The sequence below is a fragment of the Geotrypetes seraphini genome, chromosome 1, assembly GCF_902459505.1.
Source record: "Geotrypetes seraphini chromosome 1, aGeoSer1.1, whole genome shotgun sequence".
Taxonomy (NCBI): Eukaryota; Metazoa; Chordata; class Amphibia; order Gymnophiona; family Dermophiidae; genus Geotrypetes; species Geotrypetes seraphini.
The window spans coordinates 145180320-145204827 of NC_047084.1; the positions used below are offsets into that span (position 1 = coordinate 145180320).

At 42.4% G+C, this 24508-nt stretch overlaps 1 protein-coding gene across 3 annotated transcripts in view; it reads left to right on the forward strand.

Moving 5' to 3' along the window:
- Window positions 1–24508, forward strand: part of NAA15 (N-alpha-acetyltransferase 15, NatA auxiliary subunit) — a 243517-nt gene that overhangs the window by 93768 nt on the left and 125241 nt on the right. For all 3 annotated transcript variants that reach the window (XR_004538932.1, XM_033939428.1, XM_033939438.1), the window contains 5 exons: window positions 3485–3619; window positions 12728–12881; window positions 13067–13186; window positions 19746–19841; window positions 19928–20034. Coding sequence is in view for 2 of the 3 variants with exons in the window: in XM_033939428.1 (XP_033795319.1) it covers window positions 3485–3619; window positions 12728–12881; window positions 13067–13186; window positions 19746–19841; window positions 19928–20034 (612 nt within the window). In the remaining variant the exon portion in view is untranslated. The remainder of the gene's footprint in view (window positions 1–3484; window positions 3620–12727; window positions 12882–13066; window positions 13187–19745; window positions 19842–19927; window positions 20035–24508) is intronic.

A 24508-nucleotide genomic window follows, 5' to 3' on the forward strand; every position in this document is an offset into this window, starting at 1 on the left:
GCTCAAATGCTCAAGGCCTAGCAGAAGAGGAGGCCGATCTTCGGGCACCGGCACCAAGCACAGGACATGCCCGTGCCCAGATGAGCGTAAGAAGCGGCGGGCGTGGGGGTGCCGGATCGTGGCGGGGGGGGGGGGTGCCAGGTCGCTGGGGGGGGGGGGGGGGCTCGTAAATCGAGCCATGCTCGGTTTCCAAGGCACCGATTTTGCAAATGTTTTGCTTGTCTTGCAAAACACTCGCAAACCGGTGCACTCGTAAACCAAGGTACCACTGTATGTGTTTAATATGTTTGCTTTTTCCTCATCACTCTCCATATACGGTTCATAACATTTTTTAGTTTCGCAATTCCATTTTTCATCTTCCTCTGAAAAAAATTTTCTCTCCCTTTTTTTACATTTTTAGCCATTTGCTCTTCTGCTTGTGCTTTCGCCAGACATAGTTCTCTCTTGGCTTCTTTCATTTTCACCTGTTAGTCCTTTCTGTACTCCTCTTGGGGTTTAAAAAATATATATATTTCAGGAACGCAACTCTTTCACCTTTATTTTCTCTGCCACTAGTTTAGCGAACCATATCTGTATACTTTTTCTCTTGTTATTTATTTTCTTTACATAAAGGTTAGTAGCCATTTTTATTATTGCTTCTTTCAGCTTAGACCACTGTTTTTTCACTTCTCTTATGTCCTCCCATCCTGACAGTTCTTTCATCAGGTATTCTCCCATTTTCTTAAAGCCCATACGTTTGAAATCTAGGACTTAATTTTTGTGCGGCCGCTCTCCACTTTAGCTGTTGTATCGCTACTCCCAAGTGGGCACCCACTCGAACATTGGAGATACTTTCCCCATTTCTGAGGACCAGATCCAATATCGCTTTTTCCCTCGTGGGTTCTGTCACTGTTTGTCTGAGCCGAGCCTCTTGAAAGGCATCTACAATCTCCCTACTTCTTTCTGATTCCACAGATGGAACTTTCCAGTCCGCATCCGGTAAGTTGAAATCCCCGAACAGCAGCCCCTCTTCTTTCTTTCCAAACTTTTGGATATAGAAACATAGAAAGATGACGGCAGAAAAGGGCTATAGCCCATCAAGTCTGCCCACTCTACTGTCCCACCCCATATCTGCTATCATATCTTTATCAATTTGCTGCAATTGAGTTGGAGGTCTGTAGACTACACCCATGTAGATAAAAGTTCCATCTTCTCTTTTCAGAGCGATCCATATCATTTCTTCCTCTCCCCAGGACCCTTGCATTTCAGTCTCTTGGATATTGATCTTTACATAGAGAGCTACCCCTCCACATTTTTGACCATCTCTGTCCTTCCTTAAAAAGATTATATCCTGATATGTTTGCATCCTATCCATGGGATTCACTGACCCATGTCACTGTGATAGCAGCAATATCCAAGTCTGCCTCTAACACTAGGACTTGCAGATCATGAACTTTGTTGCTTAGACTGCGAGTGTTTGTGGTCATTGCTTTCCAGCTACTTTAAAGTGGTAATCTCCTTTTTTGTATTTTTTGTTTCATTTCACTTTCCGTTGCATTGCTAAGAAGTGAGTTGCAAATATTGTTTATGTTGCAATCCTTACTACCATCACATCTTGTCTTTTGCTAGGGGTGCCTCTAATTGCCACCCCCACCTTCTAGTTTAAATGCCTAAAAACATATTATCTAAATTTCTGCGCAAGGATTCTTTTTCCTGCTGTAGTAAGATATAGCTCATCAGTACAATATAGTTTCTTGTCCTTCCGTATACTTAAAACCTTCTTGAAGACCCCGGGCTTTAAGCCACCTATTGAAGTCCTCTGTGTTTTTAACTCTTTCCTTTCCCTTTCCATATGTAGGCAATACTTCTGAGAAGGCTACAGTTTTTACAAAAGGTTTTAAGCCGTCCCCTAAAAGGCTTTCTGAGCTGCAAGTGAGGAGTTGTTGGCCAGGACATTTGCTCCCAAATGGATAACAACATCATTTTTAGAATTCTAAGTTTCTTACCTAATTATAGACAGTATTTGTTTGGTAATCCTGGTAGCCGAGAATCCTGAGAGACACTTCACTATTTTAGGCTTCTTGACTTCTGTCCCAATGTTAATGCATCTGATGATAGAATCTCCTAAAAGCAATAATTTATTGGACTGAGCTTTCTTACTCTTCCTTTGTGGGTGCTTTACTCCATGAGTTACTTTTACTGGTTCCAGTTCCATTTCAGTTCTTTCTTGAGCACTGCAATGCTGTAATGGAACAAAATAATTCTGTAGGTGCAACTGTGAGGGTGGATGTTTCTGTGTCATATGTCGCAGACTGCCTGACCCTACGGTGATCCATTTATTCCTCGATTGCGTTACTCTTTGAGGCAGTGGTGGTAAATTAGTATAATCCTGTGGAGTGATAGAAGTTTCTGTTATTCCATTCAATTCTTGCTTAGGATTACTGCATTGTTCTTTAATACTAGAAATCTGAAGACAGATGATTCTGTGGAGTGATAGAAGCTGCTTTGATTGCATCCAATTCCTGCTTAAGATTACTGAACTCTTCCTTAATACTAGAAAGCTAAAGACAGGTGAGGCAAGCCCTGTGTCCAGGTGGTGCGCCTTGGAACTAAAGCACCACAATGATTGCACTGAATAAATATCATCTTTATTGGTTGGTATAAGAGTGACTGATATATAGACAATGTTTACCAGTAACAATCCAGGGGTGGGTGGAACAATTAGTCCTTAATTTAGCAGAGACCCAAGCAGATGAGAAATAGGTATTTAGGTAGTCATTGAGCGGGAAGGCACTGACGCATGGGTGGTCTTCAAAAGACTTAGTGACAGTATACCTTTTGACTGTCCTTACCGGGCTCCGTGGATGACATCACCCATATGTGAAAATATCTCCTTGCTCTCCTTGTATTAACACCTGCCACAGGTGAGTCTTTTTTGGGCTTGTCTTCTAAGCTGCTAAAAAAGTTGCAATTTATTCAAAATCCCTCAGCTTGGTCAATATTTAGGATGAGAAAGTTTGAGAGTGTTTCTTCCGTTTTGGTTAAATTGCATTAGCTTTTTGTACTTGAGCAGATTTTTTTTTTTTTAAAGTATCAAAATATTTATGGGTTGACCTCTATTTTCTTTTCAGTTGTATACATATTTGTGTGTGGACAAGGATATTAATTTTATTTCACTTATTTCAGAAAGTTTGGCTTTGATTGTGTTTCCTTTATTGTAATATGACTCTTGTGTTATAATTTTTATGTAACTAAGTTTTATGATTGTAATTTGCTTTGCACTATGCTCAGTAAAAGCAGACTAAAAATGGCTCAATTATATTAAAACATGTTTTAGAACTGTGAATAGTTAGTAAGCCAGATGACTGCATCTATGGGACAAAATTTGTGCCTATTCTGTAAAATCTTAACAATTGCATCTAAATGTTAACACAAGAAAAATAGATGACTATTACTTCTGAATAGAATATGGTTTATTATCCTCTGAACCTTATGTATTTTTCAGGAAACCAGGTACCAGTTGCTTCATTTGCGACCTGCACAGCGAGCATCGTGGATTGGCTATGCCATTGCATACCATCTGCTAGAAGATTATGAAATGGCAGCCAAGATTTTAGAAGAATTTAGAAAGACCCAGCAGGTACCATGGGGCCCTTGAGCATGCTAATAGGTGTGATGATTACAGTGCTGACTACGGAAACAATTTTTCATTTTAGCCATGTTTTGTCCAAGCACTAGTTTCTGTAGGGGAGACTCTATCCATTTGTCTTTGTCCCTCTGTGTGCGTAGTCACATGGACACACAAGTTCATCTAATGCAGCCTAACAAGAGATATTTTACTGTGTCTTTTCACACCCAATCCCCCCAAAAGCCATGCATGAGTTTGCAGATGGAGAAAGGGGAAACATCATTTTGTCATATAAAATTGTGTTTAACTTTTGTAAATGAAGTATTTTTAAAGATATTTCTGTTATGAACCTTCTGGATTCCATACGCTAAGTGTTCAGTCTGAACCGCAGTCTGGGTGTTGCAGAAATCCACATCTTTTTTGAACACATGTGCCACCATCTTAGGCTGAGAGTCAGCAAACAATCTTAGTTTCAGTTTCTACAAGCAGTCTGAACAGAAGTCTTTTGCTGTTGCTCTGCTTCTGTTTCTTATTTTTTCGCTTTCAGTTCATTTTTTGGTGGCTTCAGTGCCTTGAGACCCCTCCCCGGTGGTCCCCTGTCTGAGAAAAGGATGCAGTCCTGCGAAGCCGGACTTCAGCTTCACAGAGGAAACTGGTGGATCTGTGGAGCCAGCCTTCTGTGTGCCACCCTCTTCAAGTGCCCGGGGTCCTTTCCCATGGAAGTCTGCTGGCTGGTCACAGGTTTCTAGGATTTCTAGTATGCGACTGGACAGAAATCTACCTGGATTCCAAGATGCAGGCTGCCTTTCCTGCTCCCAACTGTGTGGCAGAGGATCCATCGGGGCGGAGGTTGTAGTTGGTCTCTGGCCAGCTAGTAGTCCAAAGATCTTCATTCCTATGCATTTAGAGCTGTTTCTGAGGCGGAAAGTCCTTTTTCTCGACTCAGCTGCTTTAAAAAAAACGCTGATGGACAAAGGCACTACAGAGACTGTGAGTGCCTCCATTATTTTCTATGGGAACTTTGGGGGTGGCTTTTGGATTGATTTAAACTTTGTTTTTCACAGTTTCTGTGGGTAGGGTTCAGGTCCCCTACCTCCTCAGACCACAAATCACTATTTTTTATTTTTGGTTTTTGTTTTTTTGTTTTTGGCGTGAATTCATGATGGTGGACATCTTGGATTTTAAAAAGGTTTCTAACTGATTTCTGCCTCAAAAACCCCTTGATTTGACTCAAAATCGATGGGATGGACTCCCCAACTCCTAATCTATTGAATGTGCTGGATGGGTGCCGGATCAGCGATTGCGCACCGTGTGCTGTAACACACCGGGGGAGGGGGCGGGAGCTTCGGACTTTGCCTCCTCTGTGTCCTCTAGGTCAGGGGAGCTGGCCTGGGTCCATGCCTTCTGAAGAAAATCTCACCCAGCAGCCATTTTGGAGTCTGATACAGTATGCCTGCATTCCGAGTCTAGGTACTCCTTTGACGCAACACATGTACCTCAACAGAGCACAGCCATGATTACGAAGTGGACCTTTTCACCAGATTTTCTTTAGCTCCTCTGAATGGCGTATCCTCAGACCGCACTCATTTGATGCAGCCAGCGGGCACAGGGCTTTTTCGGTTTATGGCATTTGTGGCGAAGTTTCCTTTTCGGGAGCTTTCTCGCCTGGCTGTGCCAAACCTAGATTGCAGTTGTTGCATGTAGATTTTGTTTCTTCTGTCTCCTGCCACTGTATTTAATTTGGATCCAGCTGATGCCTTTGCTGAGACTGGTTTCCTCGGCTGCCCTGAGCATCCGGACTTAGAGATGCTGATCTTCTCATTTTCATTGGGCTTCTGTCCGCCTCTTTACTGCTGTTGTTCTGAAAGAGCTCCATTCCAGGCTTCGGTCCTGGACCATTCTCCTGTGACTTGTCCTTTCTGTCCACAGCTCCTGGGTCTGGTTTCAGAACAATGTGATCCCCAGAAAGCTCTTTCCGATCTGCTATAGCTATGTCTACACTTTATCACCTAAATCCTGCTTTTTGGCAGGTTTGCACATACTGAGGTAGATTCCACCAAGGCATGGGTTTTCCATTGCACAGCCCTCCTTAGTGATGGGGAGTGAAGTTTCAGACTCTCAGGATCACAGGAGGCTGTTTGGTTACAAAATATTTTTTTCTAGCATCCTCAGGTAGCCGACTGATGTGGCCACTTCTTTTATAGCTTGTGCCAGTTATTCCAGCTTGCGCAATGCCGCCTCTGTGGAAATGCATGCTTGTCCTCCACTGATTCTGGTTGGTGTGGTGGTGATGCTGGGCGACCTTTATGATTTCATTTGAATTCTGAGTGCATTTTCAGCTGATGCAGTGTCTGAGCACCAAATTCTTTGGACTGTCTTTGGATGAGGATGCTGCTTCAAGGATCCCCTTCAACAGCCATCTTTTTCAAGGGCTGGATTCTTGTTGGTATAGGTCTGGATGACTTCTACTCAGGTGTTGTGAATGCTGCCCTATGTTACTCCCTGTGAACTAGTTTCACTGGACGTCAGGAGGGGAACATCATTCTTTTTGTTCCTTCCACAGGTGTCATCAGGGATACTCAGGTTTTTCCTCTTAGTCATTCCCAGGGTTATGATCACGTTACCCTGGTTCAAATTCCAGGCATCTTCAAGTTCCTCTGGCTTGGTTTCTGAACTCCAGCAGCCAGGGTCTGCTATATTTGGCAGTGCCTCTTAGTCTTCGGGATGCTGGACCCTGTTCCAGTCCTCGAATGAGAGCGTGTCAGAAAGGCTTGGAAATATATTCTGGTTCTACAGTCAGTCACCCACTTCTTGCAAATTCCCTTTTTCTGAATGGACAATGGAGTACACTGTGCTAGGTGCTGTCTCCAAGGGAGTTTCCAGTGTCTTTGGATCTCCCAGAGGTTTACCTCCATATTTCATTCTGCCCAGAGAATCGCAGGTTTCTGCATTTCCATGTTATGCAATTGCTTTTCCAGTTTGCAGCTCTGCCTCTTGGCCTCACGATGTCTCCTTCACTTTCATTGAAGTGATTGTATTTGAGACGGCTTTCCGCCAGCAGTGGGTCCACATCCACCCTTCCTGGGATAGCAAGTACTCTGGGCTCCGTCTCGTGTGTACAAAGGCGTGGTGGGGATGGTAGTGTGTCTGCTGTAGACATTGGCAAGTTCAGGAAGAGACGCTCGGCATTCTCCCAGTCCCTGGAGTTTCTGGAGCTTCTCTTCATTTCCAGACAGGATCGTGCGTTTCTTCTCAGAGCAAGTAGGCAACCTTTGTCAACAGGTAGAATTCTCTTGAATTGTCCATCTCTTTTGGCCTAGTTTTATCTATAGGTTCTGGCCTCAGGCAGCCTCCTTTAAGGCAATTCCCTGGGTCAGAGCACCCATGCACCCTTGACGGGAGTCCCTCCTATCTTGGTGATTTCCACCAAGTTTTTCTCCCTTCAGAGGCTGCTCTGAATTTGAGTTGGTGGCTTCAGGGGGGTGTCTCTCGGCAAGGGCTAGCTTCTTCAGATTTCAGAGTGATTAACTCTTCGCACAGATGCCAGCCTGTTGGGTTGCGGGCTCAATGTGGGGCCCACTCCATTCAGGGGTAGTGGACTCCTGGTGTGCAATGTTGGTTGACTTATAGTCTGAAGCTTCAGGAAATTCAGATGGCACTACTTGCTCTCTAGCAAGTTTCTTCAATGCCACTGCGGTAGCATATGTACTTCATGAGGGCACTCTAGTGCTCTCTCTTTTGGACCAAAAAGCTTGACAGCGTTCCTCTGGGCGGAAGAGCTTCTTCTGTCTTTCTCGGTGGCCCATGAGGCCAGAGTTGACAATGTTCTGGCAGTCTTCCTCGACTGGTAGTTCCTGGCCAGGAACATGGTTCCTCTCACAGGAGCCATTCTGTTTACAAGAGCTGGAGTTTGCCCCAGAGGGTCTTGTTGGCTTCAGCAGAGATCTCGAAGGCTGGACAACTTTTCGGTCGACAAAAGCATGGAAGCTAGGGCTGGATGCCTTTGTTTTTTACCCTGGCTGGCTCATGAGTTTCTGGATGATGTTCCCTCACTGGCCTCTGGTTGGTCGTGTCTTCTTCCGGACAGCAACGCATCCCGGCCTGGTGTCTCTAGTGGCTCAGGATTGGCCTCGCCACCTGTGGTATGCGGTTCTCATAGGTCTTTAGAGGGACGAGACAGTCTGGCTTTCTTTTCTTCGATATCTTCTCAGTCAGGATCTGGTGTCCATGGAGAACCCTCAGCCGTTTGGTCTTATGACAAGGCTCTTGAGAGAACTCAGCCTTCATGATAAGCGGTTATTTGAAGGTAGTTTTCTTGACTCTCTTGTGCTCGAAGTTCCCTCTACTGTGGCTGCTTCTGCCAAAACCTGGTAGGCTTTCTCACTGTAGAGTGCTAGTAATCAGGTGGAGCCTGATTTACTGAACTAAGGTTGTCATGGCTTTCCTTCTGGAAGGTTTAGGCAGAAGTCTGACAGTGGCCTACCTGAAAGTTCAGGTTGCAGGCTTTGAGTGTTTTCGAGTAGGCTGAGGTCTTAGCTCGCTTACAGTTTTCAGTTATGACCAGGTGTATGAGGGGGCCGCTTTGTCTGCATCCTCCCTTGCGTCTTCCGTTCCCTTCATGGAATCTTAACATCATTTTGCAGGGCTTTGGTGAGGTCCCCTTTGAAAAAAAATTTTTGTGGTCATTGTTGTCTCAGCACGGTGTATTTTGGAGTTTCTGTTCTTTTGTGCAGGGAGCCCTTTCTCTGTTTTTCAGATGCGGCTGTTTTTCTCTGTACTGTACCTTCCTTCTTGCTGCAGGTGGTCTCAGCTTTCCAAGTCAATCACGGGTTAGGTTGCCGGCATTTCATCCGACAGGTTTGGAGCACTAAGATCAGATCTTCTGCAATTTGGATATCCGGAGGGTCTTGCCCCTTTATTTGGAAAGGACAATTGAATTCAGGCTGTTTGATCACATTTTTGTTCTCACTTCTGCGTCTCACCATGGTAGGCCAGCATCTCTCGATCATTTGATGGATTAAAAGGGCCATTTCTGTGACTTCTGTTGACCACGGCAAGCAGCCGCTGATCTTGTTTACAGCATTCGAGAAGTATGGCTGCATCGTGGAGGACATCTCTCATGATTCATCCTGGTGAAATTTGCAGGGTGGTTTCTTGGTCCTCTCTCCATTCTTTTGCCCGGTTTTACCTAGTTGTTGTGGCAACACGTTATGATGTCATTTTTCGGGACCTCTAGTTTGAGGGCAGGCTCTTCTGTCTCTCCCTAGCTACCATGGCTTTGATTACATCACCTAGCATATGGCATCTAAAAGGGACGTAACAGAATGGAAGATTAGGTTTATATCTTTGATAATCTTCTTTCTGTTAGTCCCTGGAGGATTCCATATGACCTGCCCTCTCTGTCTTCACTCTTTGGCATAGCCTGTTCCTTTCTGCCTCGGTCACTCTCATTACAGATTTGAAGTTTTTCCAGCCAGTTGGCAGATCCTGTGAGGAGTTTCTGTGAGTATGCACTTTACTGAAGGCCTTTTTTGGTGTGCTCTACACACAGCACAGCACTGCATTGTTCCTCAATGTTTTTTCTAAGTTTCCTTTGTGCCTGTTTCTCAATTAATATTTAGCAGAGCAAGGCAGTTCATGATTTACTTGTGTTGATGGGGATTCTCCCCTGTACTCCCTTGTCCTGGAGTTGCAGGTGTGTGCTTAAGCTTTGAGACTGAACTAAGGTTGTTTACTGACTCTCAGCCTAGGGGGGTGGAGCATGTGTTCAGTAAAGATGTGTATTTCTGCAATACCCGGGCTGCAGGTTGGGATTGAACACCTAGTGTATGGAATCCTCCAGGGACTAACAGAGAGAAGATTATTGAAGGTATAAACCTAATCTTCCATTCTGATCCTGAAAATACATTTTTTATATTATGTGCACTATATGTGGAACAATTTGTTTTTTTTGTTCAATAATGATGCAGAAAAACTGAGCTCCTCATGTTGCATCTGTGATGAGTTCAAGATGTAGTCTCAACTAGTTCTTCAGAGCTGTGGCAATCAGAAAAAAGGTTAGCATTCTGATTTCCTCTTACAGTTGTCATGGGTAACAGAGTACACAGATAATGGGAATTCACAGAATGGCTTGTCTTTGAACTTGCTGAGATCATCCATTGTGTTTAGATAATTTTTGAATTCTTGTTTTCTGTATATTGTCTGCTATTGTGGACATATATGCAGGAACCATGGTGGCTTCTTGTGGGTCAGGGTTGTACTCTTTCTTTTGTACAATGCAATCAGCTGTGTAGTAGGGGGGGTGGACTGCTCCAGATGCCTTCTTGGTGGGGATGCCCAGCACCTCTTGCTCCCCCCTCCAAAGCCATGTTCACGCCCTCCCTTCCCCTCCCCTATACCTCTTTAAAATCTGCCAGCATGAGCAACTACTCTAGCCTGCTGCTCGCACTGGCCTGTATCCTTATGAAATCACTTCCAGGTCGTGGGAGCCAGGAAGTGATGTTGGAGGGAAAGCCAATGCCAGCATGAGCAGCAGGCTCATACTGGTGAAGATTTAAAGAGGTATGGAGGTGGGAAGGGAAGGCACGAGTGTGGTGTGGGGACACGGAAGAAGTGGGAGGGTGGAAAGAAGGCACGGGGAGGGGGGCAGAGAGGAGGGCTTGGGGGAGGGCTCTACCTATCCTTACTACACCACTGACTGCAGTAGGCTTGGAAAGAAGGTAAAGTGAGCACAATCTTCGTTCTCCTATAGCTTAATGACTCTCTTCCACAAACCATGCTGGCACTTTAAAAAAAACTGCGGGTTATATGGAGGGTTGTCTTTGAATTCCACAAGCATTAATTTCTTCAGTTTGTTGCCACACTAGCACAAGACTGCTTTGTGCAACCTGTTAATTAGATCACTTTCAGTGTTGTTGCATCAGGATTGCCATCTCATGCTGAAGCTTCTGCTGCCTCAGGCTGTCTTGCCTACATGGCATGACTCTCACGGTACACTCGGAATCTCGTTGCGGCACAGTTTACGATACACTGCTATACTGATACTAGACATATGCAGTGCTGTATATCAGAACATAGAAGAGACAGTCCCTGCTCAAAAGAGCTTAGTCAAGACAGACAAATTTCCAGATGGGATAGTTCTATAAAATCTTTTCATTACTTGAATGCCAACTCTGACCTCCAGCCCTTCTATCAGCCAGGCTTACTTTTTAATTAATTACCAACTTAAATTTTATATGATGAACCTGGAAGCTAGAAAATCTCACATGTTAAAATATTATGCCTTCTTGTCCTGTAGCAGGTGCTCTACGAGGACAGGAGGCACATATTCTCATATCCCTCCCGTCTCCCCTTTAGTTGGCTTCTTAGATTTCATACTGCATTGCTGGTCCTGCACTCAAGCGTTGAATGGAAAAGCAACCATGCATGCATGGTGGAGGCACAGTATTTAAGATTTAAAATGACAGGACAATTCTGTGTCTGTATTGGCTTCTATGGATTATATCACCCACATGTGAGAATATATGCCTGCTGTCTTTGGAATACACCTGCTACAGGTAAGTAACCTTGCATTTTCCATACCTTAAAGGACTTTTATAAAATTGAATGGCTATAAACATTTCTGCTTTCACATAATCTATGCATACTCATTTTCAGGGGTATAGTTTAGAGCAGTGGTCTCAAAACTCAAACCCTTTGCAGGGCCACATTTTAGATTTCTAGGTATTTGGAGGGCCTTAGAAAAAAAATAGTTAATGTTTTATTAATGAAATGGCAATTTTGCATGAGGTAAAACTCTTTATAGTTTATAAATCTTTCCTTTTGGCTAAGTCTTAATAAAAGTATTATAATTTATAGCTAAAGAGACATATGATCAAGAAACTGTTTTATTTTACAATTGTGAATATGATAAACATACCGAGGGTCTCAAAATAGTACCTGGTGGGCCGCATGTGGCCCCCGGGCTGCAAGTTTGAGACCACTGGTTTAGAGCATGGATGGGATTGCAATACATGCACATATTTTATAAATATATATAAATTTATGTGTCAACAGTTGTATGCTATTGGGGCTGAAATCTAGGAGCCTATTTTATAACATAAGCATTTATATTAATTTTATAAAATAGGTGTCTCTTTAGATGTCTCATATTGGCATCCTTTTATAAAATCAAACCCTAAATTTATTTGTTTATATTATGAATTGATTTCCTGTGATGTGCCCCAAAAAAAGCCAGTAGGTGAACTGTCAGCTTTTATTGGTCACCTTTTCTCTGTTTGATGGAAAGAGCTGTAGTGAAATGTTTTCAACCGTTTTTGAAACATTGAGAATAAGATAAATGCACTTTAAAAATTTTACATGATAAGTTTTTTTTTTTGTTTTTTTTTTATGATTTGAGTTTTGTATTTTCACATAAATTAACAAAATGGAAAAACATAAGAATAGCCTTACTGGGTCAGACCAAAGGTCCATCATGCTTAATAGCCCATTCTCACAGTGATCAATCCAGGTTACTAGTACCTGACCAAAACCCAAAGAGTAGCAACATTCCATGCTACCGATCCAGGGCAAGCAGTGGCTTGCCCCCATGTCTTTCTCAATAACAGACTATGGACTTTTCCTCCAGGAATTTGTCCAAACCTTTCCTAAAACCAGCTATGCTATTCGCTCTTACCACATCCTCTGGCAACACATTCCTGAGCTTAACTGAGTGAAAAAAATTTCCTCCAATTGATTTTAAAAGTATTTCCCTGTACTGTAACTTCGAGTGTCCCCTAGTCTTTGTAATTTTTGACAGAGCGAAAAATCAATCCACTTATATCCGTTCTACTCCACTCAGGATTTTGCAGACTTCAATCATATCTTCCCTCAGCTGTCTCTTTTCCGAGATGAAGAGCCCTAACTGTTTTAGTCTTTCCTCATACAAGAGGCGTTCCATCCCTTTTACCATCTTGGTCGCTCTTCATTGAACCTTTTCTAGTGCCACTATTAATGTAGTTTCTCTATATCAACCTTGTTTTGATACATGAGTTGGATTTTTGGTTGTAATTTTGATATTAAATATTGATATTTTTTGGAAGTAAAATCTTAAATACTATTCCTGTTTTGTATGTATCCTAGACATCTCCTGATAAAGTGGACTATGAGTACAGTGAGCTGCTTTTGTATCAAAATCAAGTTCTCAGAGAAGCAGAACTCTACAAAGAAGCCTTGGACCACCTCTTCACCTATGAAAAGCAAATATGTGATAAGCTGGCTGTAGAAGAGACCAAAGGTACTGTCTTATCGATGCTTTTAGTGCATCAAGCTCTCAGTGCATGACAGATAGAATTGAGATGCGAGACCTTTGATAGATGAACTGAGCCCCAGTCTGCTGTTCTAGCTGTTGGTTTGCACTGCATCTGGATGTGACTCGTATTTATTTATTTATTTTAATAATTGTTTTTCCATTTAAAACAGGGGAATTATTTTTACGATTGGGCAGACTGGAGGAGGCAACTGATGTTTACAGAAGGTTGCAAGAGAGGAGTCCTGAAAATTGGGCCTATTACAAAGGCTTAGAAAAAGCACTTAAGCCAGGTAACAATTGGTTTGTTTGCCTTTTGTGGACAGTTGTTCAAGGATGTTTTTGTCCAGTTGTCTTTTCTTGCCTGTTTTCACCATTGGGCCCTTTTAACAAAATTATTTCTCATCTGGAAGCAGGGACTTTGGATTATTTAATATTTTATTGTCCCTGTATCATGGTTTTTTGGAAATCAATTTGGTCTCAAATTAATTGTTTACTAGAAAACCATGTTGCTTTATCATATGATACAATTCTATTTGGGATGTCAATGAGAGCAAAAAGTCAAATTTCATCAAATAATAACAAGCTTTTATTAATTATGAAAGGAGTCGCCATACAACATATTACCAACAATTGGAAAAATTACAATAGGCTTAGCTACACATTTTGGTGGAATTCATTATGTCAAATTTATAAAATGGAAAGATCAATTGCCATAGAAAAAGGGAATTATAATAATTTTTAAAAGATTTGGGGGCCATTAACAAATTATTGCAATGAATAGACATCATTTTCCTAATGAAAGTACATTTACATGTAGAGGGAGGGGGGAGGGTAAATAGTTCTTTTAAAGGTCTGATTAATAGATTGAAATATAATATATAAATGATATTTTGAATTAAATTACTTGTGGGAAGTGTGGATGGGGGGAATAAATTCATGTATGTAAAATCATAATTGTATGAGTATCAAGTGATATGTAAAAGTTAATATGATGTAGTATTGTGAACTTGTAAGATGGAAAAATGAATAAAGAATTAAAATAAACAAATAAATAATTTCTCAAAGAATATAAGCCCCCATGCGAATTAAGAAGTAGAAGAGCAGCTGCCTTTAAGGGGTGTATTTATGCATTTATTTATGAGGGGATGCTGAAAAGTTCTCAGCCCATAAGAACATAAAAGCTATCATATCACAGGACAGTTAGAGATACCTGCCTGGAAGCTGCTATAGCTCAATAAGTAAAAGCCCTGTGCTCATCTTCCAGAGGTCACGGGTTCAAATCCCAATCAGCTCCCCAGCACATATTTTAATTGTGACATTCTACCTTGCAGGTGCACCTTGATGATCTCACAATGAGGTCACCATTGTGTAGCTGCAAACCTCCATTTGCAATGAAGTAGAAGCCATGCTAAGGTCTATCTGTTTTTAACCTTTTGCAAATGAAGTTATGTAAGCAATCTATATATTTTTGTCATGTGCTTTATTTGCTGAATCTTCCTGTTTCAAGAATGACCTCATTGGAGCAATCTTTAGTGAGAAAAAAACGGAAGCTTTTTAGCAAGAAACATAAAGCTGTTTTTTACATGTGTTGTGCTTCAGTTAATGGATCTTTTCCTCTAATTAGCAAATACCATTACTGTTTGCCCAGAAAAATATAAAGTTTTACATGCAATATCTTTGTATTGATGTACCCTATTTATGTGGTTGCTTAATAAAGCAAAAATAAAAATCCAGAGAGCTATTTAGCAGATTGCATTAAGGACGTCCAAATTGTGCCCAAGTTCCGTCCTTAGAACTCAGGTCTATCTGAAGCCTAAACTATGCTCAAAAGTAGATTTCCTTACAATGCTTATAAGACCTAGGGCTCCTTTTACAAAGGCACGCTAGCGGTTTTAGCGCACGCTAAAATGCTGCACGCGCTAGCCGCTACCGCCTTCTTTTAAGCAGGCGGTAGTTTTTAGGCTAACGCATGCTATAGCGCGCACTAATCAGGTGCGTGTGCTAAAAACGCTAGCGCACCTTTGTAAATGGAGCCCCTAGTTTTACAATTGCTATGCAGCTTGCTAGTTCACTCTGTAACACACTGATTAAACCTACAGCCTTCTACCCTAATGTTGCTGGATCGAATCCCAGTCACTCTGTCTGATGGAAGATAAATAAATAAAAGCATTACCGTATTTTCACGCATATAACGCGCGCGTTATACACGATTTTACAAACAGTGCATAACCTTACGCGTTATACGCGTGAGCGCGTTTTACAACTTTTTTTTTACATAGTTCCCCCCCCCCAACGTCCGATTCACACCCGCCCCTGCAGGACCGCTCGCACCCCCACCCCGAAGGACCGCTCGCACGGCACCCCCACCCCGAAGGATCGCTCGCACGGCACCCCCACCCCGAAGGACCGCTCGCACGGCACCCCCACCCCGAAGGACCGCTCACACGCACTCCCACCCGCACCCGCACCCTGAAGGACCACTCGCACCCCCACAGCCTCCCGACCCCCCCCCCCATCATGTAGAAGCTCCTACCGGTGTCCTGCTGCTTCCTCTTAGCAGTCCCGGCCCTTCTGTGAGCCCTGCGCCTGCGCTGCTTCCTCTTCCGGCGGTCCCGCCCTTTCTCTGACGTCAGAGAAAGGGCGGGACCGCCGGAAGAGGAAGCAGCGCAGGGCTCACAGAAGGGCTGGGACCGCTAAGAGGAAGTAGCAGGACACCGGTAGGAGCTTCTACATGATGGGAGGGGGGTCGGGAGGCTGTGGGGGTGCGAGCGGTCCTTCAGGGTGGGGGTGCGGGTGGGAGTGCGTGCGAGCGGTCCTTCGGAGTGGGGGTGCGGGTGCCGTGCGAGCGGTCCTTCAGGGTGGGGGTGCGAGCGGTCCTACTTGGGGGGGGTGAATCGGAAGTCGGGGGGGGCATCAGGCTTTTAGGGTGGGGACAGGACTTCAAGGGGGAGAGGAGAGTCAGGGCGGGCGAAAGGAGAGTCGAGCGGCGACGGGAGAGTCGGGGAAGCATGCACGGTATACGGGTGTGCGCGGTATAAAAAAATTTTTTAACATATATTTTGGTTTCCTGCGCACTATACCCGTGTGCGCGTTTTACACAGGTGCGCGTTATCTACATGAAAATACGGTAAACATCCAATTCCCAATATTACAATTATAATGGAAAAACAGCATAAAATCGCCATTCAAATAACATAATAATAAAATATAACATTAAGGACAGTTTGGATGTCTAAATCTCACCTAAAAACTGATTCTCTAAAGGATACCTAAAAAGTTAGACATCTAAACAGTGCTGAACGCCTACATAGGACGCCTAACTTAGATGTCTAAATGGCGCCTAACATTAGACACGTTTTGCAGAATCAGGGCCTCAGTGTGCAGTGTGATGCTTTGGGACATTTTGCTGCTTCTGCTACTTTAATTATGTATGAGCACAGCTTTATTAAAAAAAAAAGTGTTTGAACATGTTTTCATTTCAGTACTGATCCTTTAGTAGTTTTTTTTTCTCATGCTATTCTCCTGTTTAAATGTATTATTTTCCCCATATTTTGGGCTGTTTGGCTATTTTGATGTAGCATTCATATAACATAGGTATGATATGCATGAAAAAAACTTAATAATCACATAGAACATTCAGATAAAATAGGCATGAGATTAACAATGTCCGTATAATACAATAAAACATCTTAATAGGCAGCTGAAGGGGGAATTGCAGTTGACACAGAGACAAGCTGGGTAGTATAAAATCATTGGGATAAATACATATATGACTAAACGGAAGGTAATGTATATATACAGTTGAATAAGGTATAGGGAACTGGTCTTAGTTACAAAATGTGTGAAAAACAAAAGGAATTGACCCCAAAATATCCACAAAGAAGAAAATCCAGAGAAACCCCCCCAAAAAAACTCTGTGGAGTGACGATGTTCCCAAATGGACTTTATTTGAAAGTGTCAAAGTTCCAAAGGTACACTAAAATCATCCACATAAAATAATTCCATCCACATAAAAGTAAATCATCCACATAAGAGCCTTAAAGGACCTAGTCCGCTAGGGATACAGGACCCAATACGGTCCGCGTTTTGACAAAAAGTCTTCTTCAGGGGTCCTATAAATAATGAGGAGTACATTAAGAATGCATGTAAGTTATGAATAGTAGTGGTGATAAAATGTGAAACTGTGAATGATATCTGACATGCAAAGAGTATGAAAGATATATGATAAAGGACACAGTGATGTAAATGGCACTAATAAAAATGAGTTGGTGAAAAAGGTGATAAATGTCATAAAAATGTGAAAACAGAAAATGTTTGGATCTATGCAAAATGCAGAGTAAAGTGAAAAACTTAATTGTATTATAAAAATGGTGGACATGCAAAGACCATGCTAAACAAATGATCACTGAATACTGTACTTGTGTTTAAACAAGCTAGAAAGACACAAAGGGAACTATATAGGACAAAAAATGAATGAGGAATACATACCCTGGGGGTCCTATAAAGGTGAGTACGTGGGAAACTAAAATAATATTGAATTTAAAATTTCAGAAGTTAAAACCATATATAAAACTCTATACTACTGCCAAGTTTAAGATTAAACATATTAGCAAAGCCATATAGAATGTTTTTAACAAAGCTATGTAGAATATTTTAAAACCCTAAAACAGATACAGATGATAGATGATAGAAAAAAGGGGGCCATGCAGTAAAAAAGAGGGGGTGAGCTCTTCCAATAAAGAGGCTAAATTGAAAACCTAATTGAAAAACTAACAGGTCAAAAGCCATACAAGTTAGCATACCCAATAAGCTGTGATTAAAAAAAAAACGGTGAGAAGGAGCCACAGAAAAGTGATAGTGGGGGATGGGCTCAGAAAAGGAACCATGCTGCACATTACTAAATAACACTAAAAAAAGGATAAGGGGTATAAAAATACAAAGTTGAATACTGCTAATTAAGAGAAAAAGAAAAAGCCAGAGGAAAAAACCAAAAGAGAGTCATCCAGTAAACAATATGGAAGACATCCAGTGAAAATTAAGAGGAAAAATAAAAGCTGGGAAAAACGAAATCTAGAAGAAATCATCAAAGACCCATGACATCCTTGAAATGTGTGGCAAGCTTGTCAGATAACAGAGTGGATACAGAATTGATCACCATATGCATTCAAGGCTTGGGGGGAGAGCCGAGCTTTTACATGCTTTTTGAAGTAGAGAAATAGCTAAGAAAAAATTGTTTTTAAATTGAATCAGGTTGGGCAGACTGGATGGACCCTTCGGGTCTTTATCTGCCGTCATCTACTATGTTACTAAGAGTTAGTCTTGAGTTTGGAAGCTACTTTTGAGAGAGCTCACTGGCAGATGTCACATCTTGCAGTTTCCAACAAGGATGCACCTTGAGAGGACATTACAGACCTTAAAAGTGTATAGAGGGCTAACAATATTCTTTAGGTACTCTAGCCCATTTTGTCTGTGGGCCTTAAAAATCAAAGATAGTTGTAAATTTGGCACTGTAGGGTACTGGTAGCCAGTGCAGTTTTTTGCGGGAAGGGTGTGATGTGGTCCACTGCTGATAACCCTCTATCAGTTGTGATGCAGCATTTGGAATTAGTTGGAGCTGATGTAAACTCCTCTTATTTTGGCCAAAATACAGGGCATTCCAGGCAGGCTAGCTGTGATGATGTTATAGCACGGATCACTTGCTCTTCCTATGTATGGAAAGATATTTTATGGTTACTACAGTTGATAGAAGCAGTTTGTAAAGATGGTTTGTATTTGCTGAATTAAAGTACAGTGGTACCTTGGTTTACGAGCATAATTAGTTCCAGAAGCATGCTCGTAAACCAAAATACTCGTATATCAAAGCGAGAATTCCCTATAGGAAATAATGATATGTCGTCGTCCCCCCCACTCGCAAAGAGCCCCCCCCCCCGTGCGAACTGGAACCCCCCGCCCGAACAACTTGAACTTACCCCCCACTCCCATCTGGCACCGGCACGCAGCCCACAGGACATGCCGGTGCCGCTTGAAGATCTTCCTGCCTCTGTCGGGCCTTGAGCCGAGAATCTCGGCGAGAGGGAGAATTAGAAGGCCTTGAGCATGTGCAGATGCATGCTCAAGGCCCGGCAGAGGCAGAAAAAGCTTCAAGCGGCACTGGCACGTCCAGTGGGCTGCATGCCGGTGCCAGACAGGGGGGTAAGTTCAAGTTGTTCGGGCAGGGGGCTGCTGGTTCGAGCTGGGGGGGGGAAGGTGCTTTGCGAGCGGGTGGGCGATGCTGGTTCTCAGGGGGGGTGTGCTCGCAAATTGAGTCAACACTCGGTTTGCGAGACAAGTTTTACGAGAATGTTTTGCTCGTCTTGCAAAACACTCACAAACTGGGTTACTCGCAAACCGAGGTTTGACTGTATGTGATTTTTATATGTGAGTAGGGGGTCACAAGATAACATAATATATGACAACAAATAAAGACCTGCATAGACCAGTCTGCCCAACAAGGTGGCCAGAGCTCTGTTCGCTACTCCGTTCAGGTTGACACTGTTTCATAATCAAATACTGCCATTACAGATTGGGCAGTTGGCCATTTGCTGTATCACAAACCAGTTGTATTAGGCATAATCATAGAAGAGTGGTTTTATAATTTTAGTTGTAGCAAAGTCACTTTCATTGTCAATCCTTGATTAAACCAGTAGCCTAACCATCATCCTTTCCTCAAGGCCAAATGCATTGCCTTTTTTATCTACTACACATGCTGAGAAACAGGAGACCTGAATCCAGGGAGTCTGGAGCACTATGATAAGGTACATAGTTTAACAGTTTTTAGGTTTGTTTACTATTTATCTTCTGTTCTTGCAGCCAGCATGGAAGAGAGGCTAAAGATTTATGAAGATGGTTGGACTAGGTACCCAAGGGGGCTATTATCAAGAAGACTACCATTAAATTTTTTATTAGGTAAGCCAAAATGTGTTTACTTTTCTGTTAATACATTGTGTACCTCTTTTGAAGGATATTTGAACAAAATTAAATTTTCTTTCCAGGTGAAAAGTTTAAGGTGTGCCTTGACAAGTATTTAAGGATGAACTTTAGCAAAGGCTGCCCACCTGTATTCAATACTTTGAGGTCCCTGTACATCGATAAAGAGAAGGTAAATTGTTCTTCATCTTTATATTGTAATTTTTGTTCTTTACTCTGAAGAGGGGGCAAACATGTACTAACACTAAAATAGGTGACCAGGTGACCTTTTATTTTCTTTAATATTTTAGAATAATCTTCTTTTTTTTTTCTGAAAGACCAAAAGGGAATAATAACTGTGCCTTTGAAAAATGATCCACAACAAAATGAATAAAACAAACATAGTCCCCGTTTGGATAAATAGCTGATCTGTGTAAAGTCTGAGGTTTTTGTCTGGCATAGGCCTCATTAAAAAGCACCTTGACATGAGCACCAGTTTATTCATGTTTCCAGTGGTCCTGTCTAGTACATGTATGTATGTATGTGTGTGTGTATATAAATAATTAATATGTTGTGGATTGATTCCAATTTTGCACCTGATATGGATTATATTTTGGGATACAATTTTCAAATAGTAGTTGCAAATATTGAGGGTACTTTTATTGCATATGGTTTGTAGTTAATTTTCAAAGAAATGCTACCTTGAAAAATTAGTGTAAAGTATGCACATGAAAAGCATTGTTGGCCTTTTGCACGGGGGAACCATATAGAGGGGCAGCTTCTGGGAGTTGTGAGGGGATTGAAGATTTCTGGATTTATTGTTCTGTTTTTGCTGTTTATACTATGGGGATTATATTGTGTGAGATAGTTTATTGATGCTCCTTGTTTGGGGGGTGGGGGTGGGGGGTTTGGGTTTCTGGATTTCCTAATTCTTATATAGAACTATGGCCCTATACTGTTATCCTATTTGTGGGGTGTTGTATTGTGGCCTGTTTGTTGTATCTGGTCTCTTTTTGTGCTGTGCTTCACTTTAAATAGACAATTACAAAAAAAGAAAAGCATTGATGGCCTTTGCATCTGCTACTTATGTGGGTAGGGGAAGAGAGTTAAAATAGGATGTATACTTTTGAAAATCCCATGTACTTTATGGATTTATAGCAGGATGCTACACTGTAGAGAATGACAAGGGGACAAATTTGTCCCCCATACCCGCATGAGCTCAATTTCCCCGTCCCGTCCCCATGAGTTTTGTCGCTGTCCCTGCCCCATTCCTGTAAGCTCTGCCTTAACTGCACGAGCCTCGAACATTTATGATTTTAAAGCGTTTTGAGTCTTGTGCAGATGAGGACAGAACTTGCAGGAATGGGGCAGGAAAATAACTCACGGGGACAGGATGGGAAAATGAATTCCCGCGGGGACGGGGAGAAATTTGTCCCTGTGTCGTTCTCTACTAAACTATCTGCCTTGCAGTAAGAGGAGGAACATTCTGGGTCCCTGCTCTACAGTAGTGCTAATCAAAGTAATGAAGGAGTGATATATTTACTGGAAGCTGCAGTAGTAGATACTCTTTAGCAAGTGGAAAGAATTATAAAACCTGGGTGTAGGGAGGTACCAAGTACTTTTCTTCCATACCACAAGGAGAGCCTAAGTCAAGAAATAGTGGGAGGTGTGTTGGGTTTTTCTATTTAGGAACCCATCAAGACCCTAACTCGGAGACCCAAGCGGTGAAGGGAAGGGCCAGAAGTGGGCCTCATTGCCTGTAGGCAAGGAGTGTGGAGAAATAAAAGGAAGGGTTGTAAGTTTGAGCCACTGTTGAACCCTGCGAAGAAGACAGGAGAGATTATTAAAGCTCATTGATCACTGTGTTACTTATAAAACATTATTGTTGACATTTAAAACAGGGCAGCCGGAATTTATTTTAAAGACTTCTGATCCCATACTGCTCACCACTCACCATTCGAACCTCTGATCAAAACTTGTTAGCGGTTCCATCACTGAGACATATTAATACCAGGAGAAATACTATCTTTTCAGTTGTTGCTTCCTCCCTCTGGAACTCGGTTCCAAACTCTCTAAGAGAGATGACAACCACAGAGAAATTCAAATCTTCCCTTAAAGTGGTCCTTTTTAAAGATGCTTTCCAAGTTTTAACTGTCCTTTTAAGGATTTTTTTAAACTTTATTTAGTCCACTTCCCTTGGACTGACATGTTGTCACCCCGTCCTTTTGTATTTTCCTGCTCTCCTCTCTTTCCTTTAATTATATTGTAGTTCTCCCTTTTCCTCTTGTACCAGTTTGTTTATCTTTGTTTCGTCTGTCCTGTTTCCCTGATTGTTGTTGTTTTATTACAACCGTTTTTGGCTATTTGTTCTCCCCTTGATTTTATTGTACAACCACCTTGAAATATATGATAAGGCGGTTTAACAAATTTTTAATAAGAGAGAAGTAAGGAGAGTAAATCTGAAGCTGGTTCCACATCCAAAATGAAGAAAGATTAAAACCCAGAAGAGGTGGGAGTGGAGTACATGATTTGACAGAGATGGGACCCAAGTCCTGAATACATCCTGCTTGCCCAGTACAAGGATGCCATGTATGTGGTGAATTAATGAGAGAATTTAGTCCCTCAGAGAAGGGAGAGGGGACTTTGACCCGTGGGGCGTGACAGGAATGAAAGAAAGGTAAAGGAGAGAACATATTTTATGCCTTTTACCTGAAAAGCTTTAAGAGTATCTGGGAAAGAGAAGATCACTGCCAGGAGTTTCTAGTGTTTGAGAGGCACTTGAGAAGGTGCAAAACCCAGCCACGCGAGAGCAGAAGTGACAGCACATTGCAGCAAAGTCTAAGCAGAAGTGACAGCACATTGCAGCAAAGTCTAAGGGACAGTAATACTGTGAGCAAGTCTGATACTTCTTTTTAGTTTTCCCATCTTACCTTATTTTCAGTGAGATCCTAAAAATAGTTATGTTTATATCAATCCATACCAACTTCCCTAGGTGATTTTTATTCCAGTGTGTGGGTTATCCAGAGACTGTTCAGTGGATATTCAGTCAGCCACCAAGGACCCTTTATACTTTGTGTGAATGGGGGAAGAAAGATAGATAAAATTTTGAGATTATAGCTATAGACACCCAAATTTTTCATGTGTACCTGCCAATTGCAGGTTATGGCTACATATTTACACCCCAACAGTACATCCCCAAGCAGTGCCGTAGCGAGGGTAGGGGGGTGCCTGGGGTAGTGGGTGCCCTCCTCTCTGCCCCCTCCTACGTCTTGCCTTCCTTTCCTACATCTGTACCTCTTTAAATCTTCGCCAGCAAGAGCAGCTTTTCTGGCCTGTTGCTCGCACTGGCATTGATGTTCCCTTTGACATCACTTCCTGGCCCTGTAACCTGGAAGTGATTTCAGAGGGAGCCTGGCTGAGGAAAATTTTAAAGAGGTACTGGGGGGGGCAAGAAAGGAAGGGCACAAACATGGTGTGGAGGGGCACAGAGGTGCGGGTGCCTGGGATGGTCCGCATCCCCCCCAACCTTTCTACGTCACTGTTCCCAAGGTGTTGTACAACATTAAAGTAACATTCAGTAAATACCAGTATTTTACTACCGTAAGCGCACACTTGGAAAAATGCTTAAAGAGAGCAGGTTTCTACAGTGTATGTGTTGTTTCCAGACAGAAAGGCAATTTTCACATAGGCCAGTTTATCTATGTAAATGACTTTGAAAATTGCTCTCTTTAATTAGATATAGAAGGAAATAGAGAAATGTTCTTTATTCTGTGTAGGATTTGCTCTCTCTTAACAGCACTCTGTCAGTTGGACATGAATGTTTACTATTTTGGCAGCTAGTTGTTTTGAGATGGAGCTGTTAATGTAGTTTTTTTACAGCTAGAAGTAAAGGATGAGGCAGGACACTGAGGACAACCATCTGTTTGAGGAACTCGGCTATGTGTCATAGGCCTCTATATATAGTCGGTCTGAGCCTTGTCAGAACTCCTTATTCCAGTGCAATAGGTGAGACAGATGGGTTGTGTCCCCATGGCCACATGCCATCTGCAGAAGGAATCCACTCTGGATTTTTTTCTCTGTGCCTCTGGTGTACTTCACTGGGATCCTTAGCTCCACCTACAGTTTTTCCCTTCTGCATGCATACCAGCAAGGAGTGTGTTTGTTCTGCTCTCCCCATTTTATTATTTTATTCAGTGTTTTTTGTTCCATTTTCAGGATTACTTGTGCTCGAAGCGTTTATTCAGCTCTGCTTGCATTGAGATCACACAGACTTCGGTCTGCAGCTGACAGGTCAGTCCCTGGTGGTATCTGTCAGCCAGCCTGCATTTACTTCACAGGAGCTCGGGGCTGTCCCTATCTTTCTCCTTTTGCCGAACAAAGGTTCGAGTGCAGGCTGTTGGGCATCTGTAGGAGACTTGATGGTGTCTCACAAGGTGCCGGCTGCATCTTCTCACCTCCAACCATCTCTGATCGTGTCTGTTGATCCACAGGGATGAAGGTGCATTCAGGCATAGGGTCTGTCTGGCAGCCCGAAGATCAGCATCAAAGAAGCATTCCCAGTATGAGGCAGTGATTCTCTGATTCCAGCTACTTTTAGATAGCTGAGAGGCTGCAGCACATTATCAGCGAAGGTCACAACCTGTGAGGTGAATTGGGGGAGGTTTGAA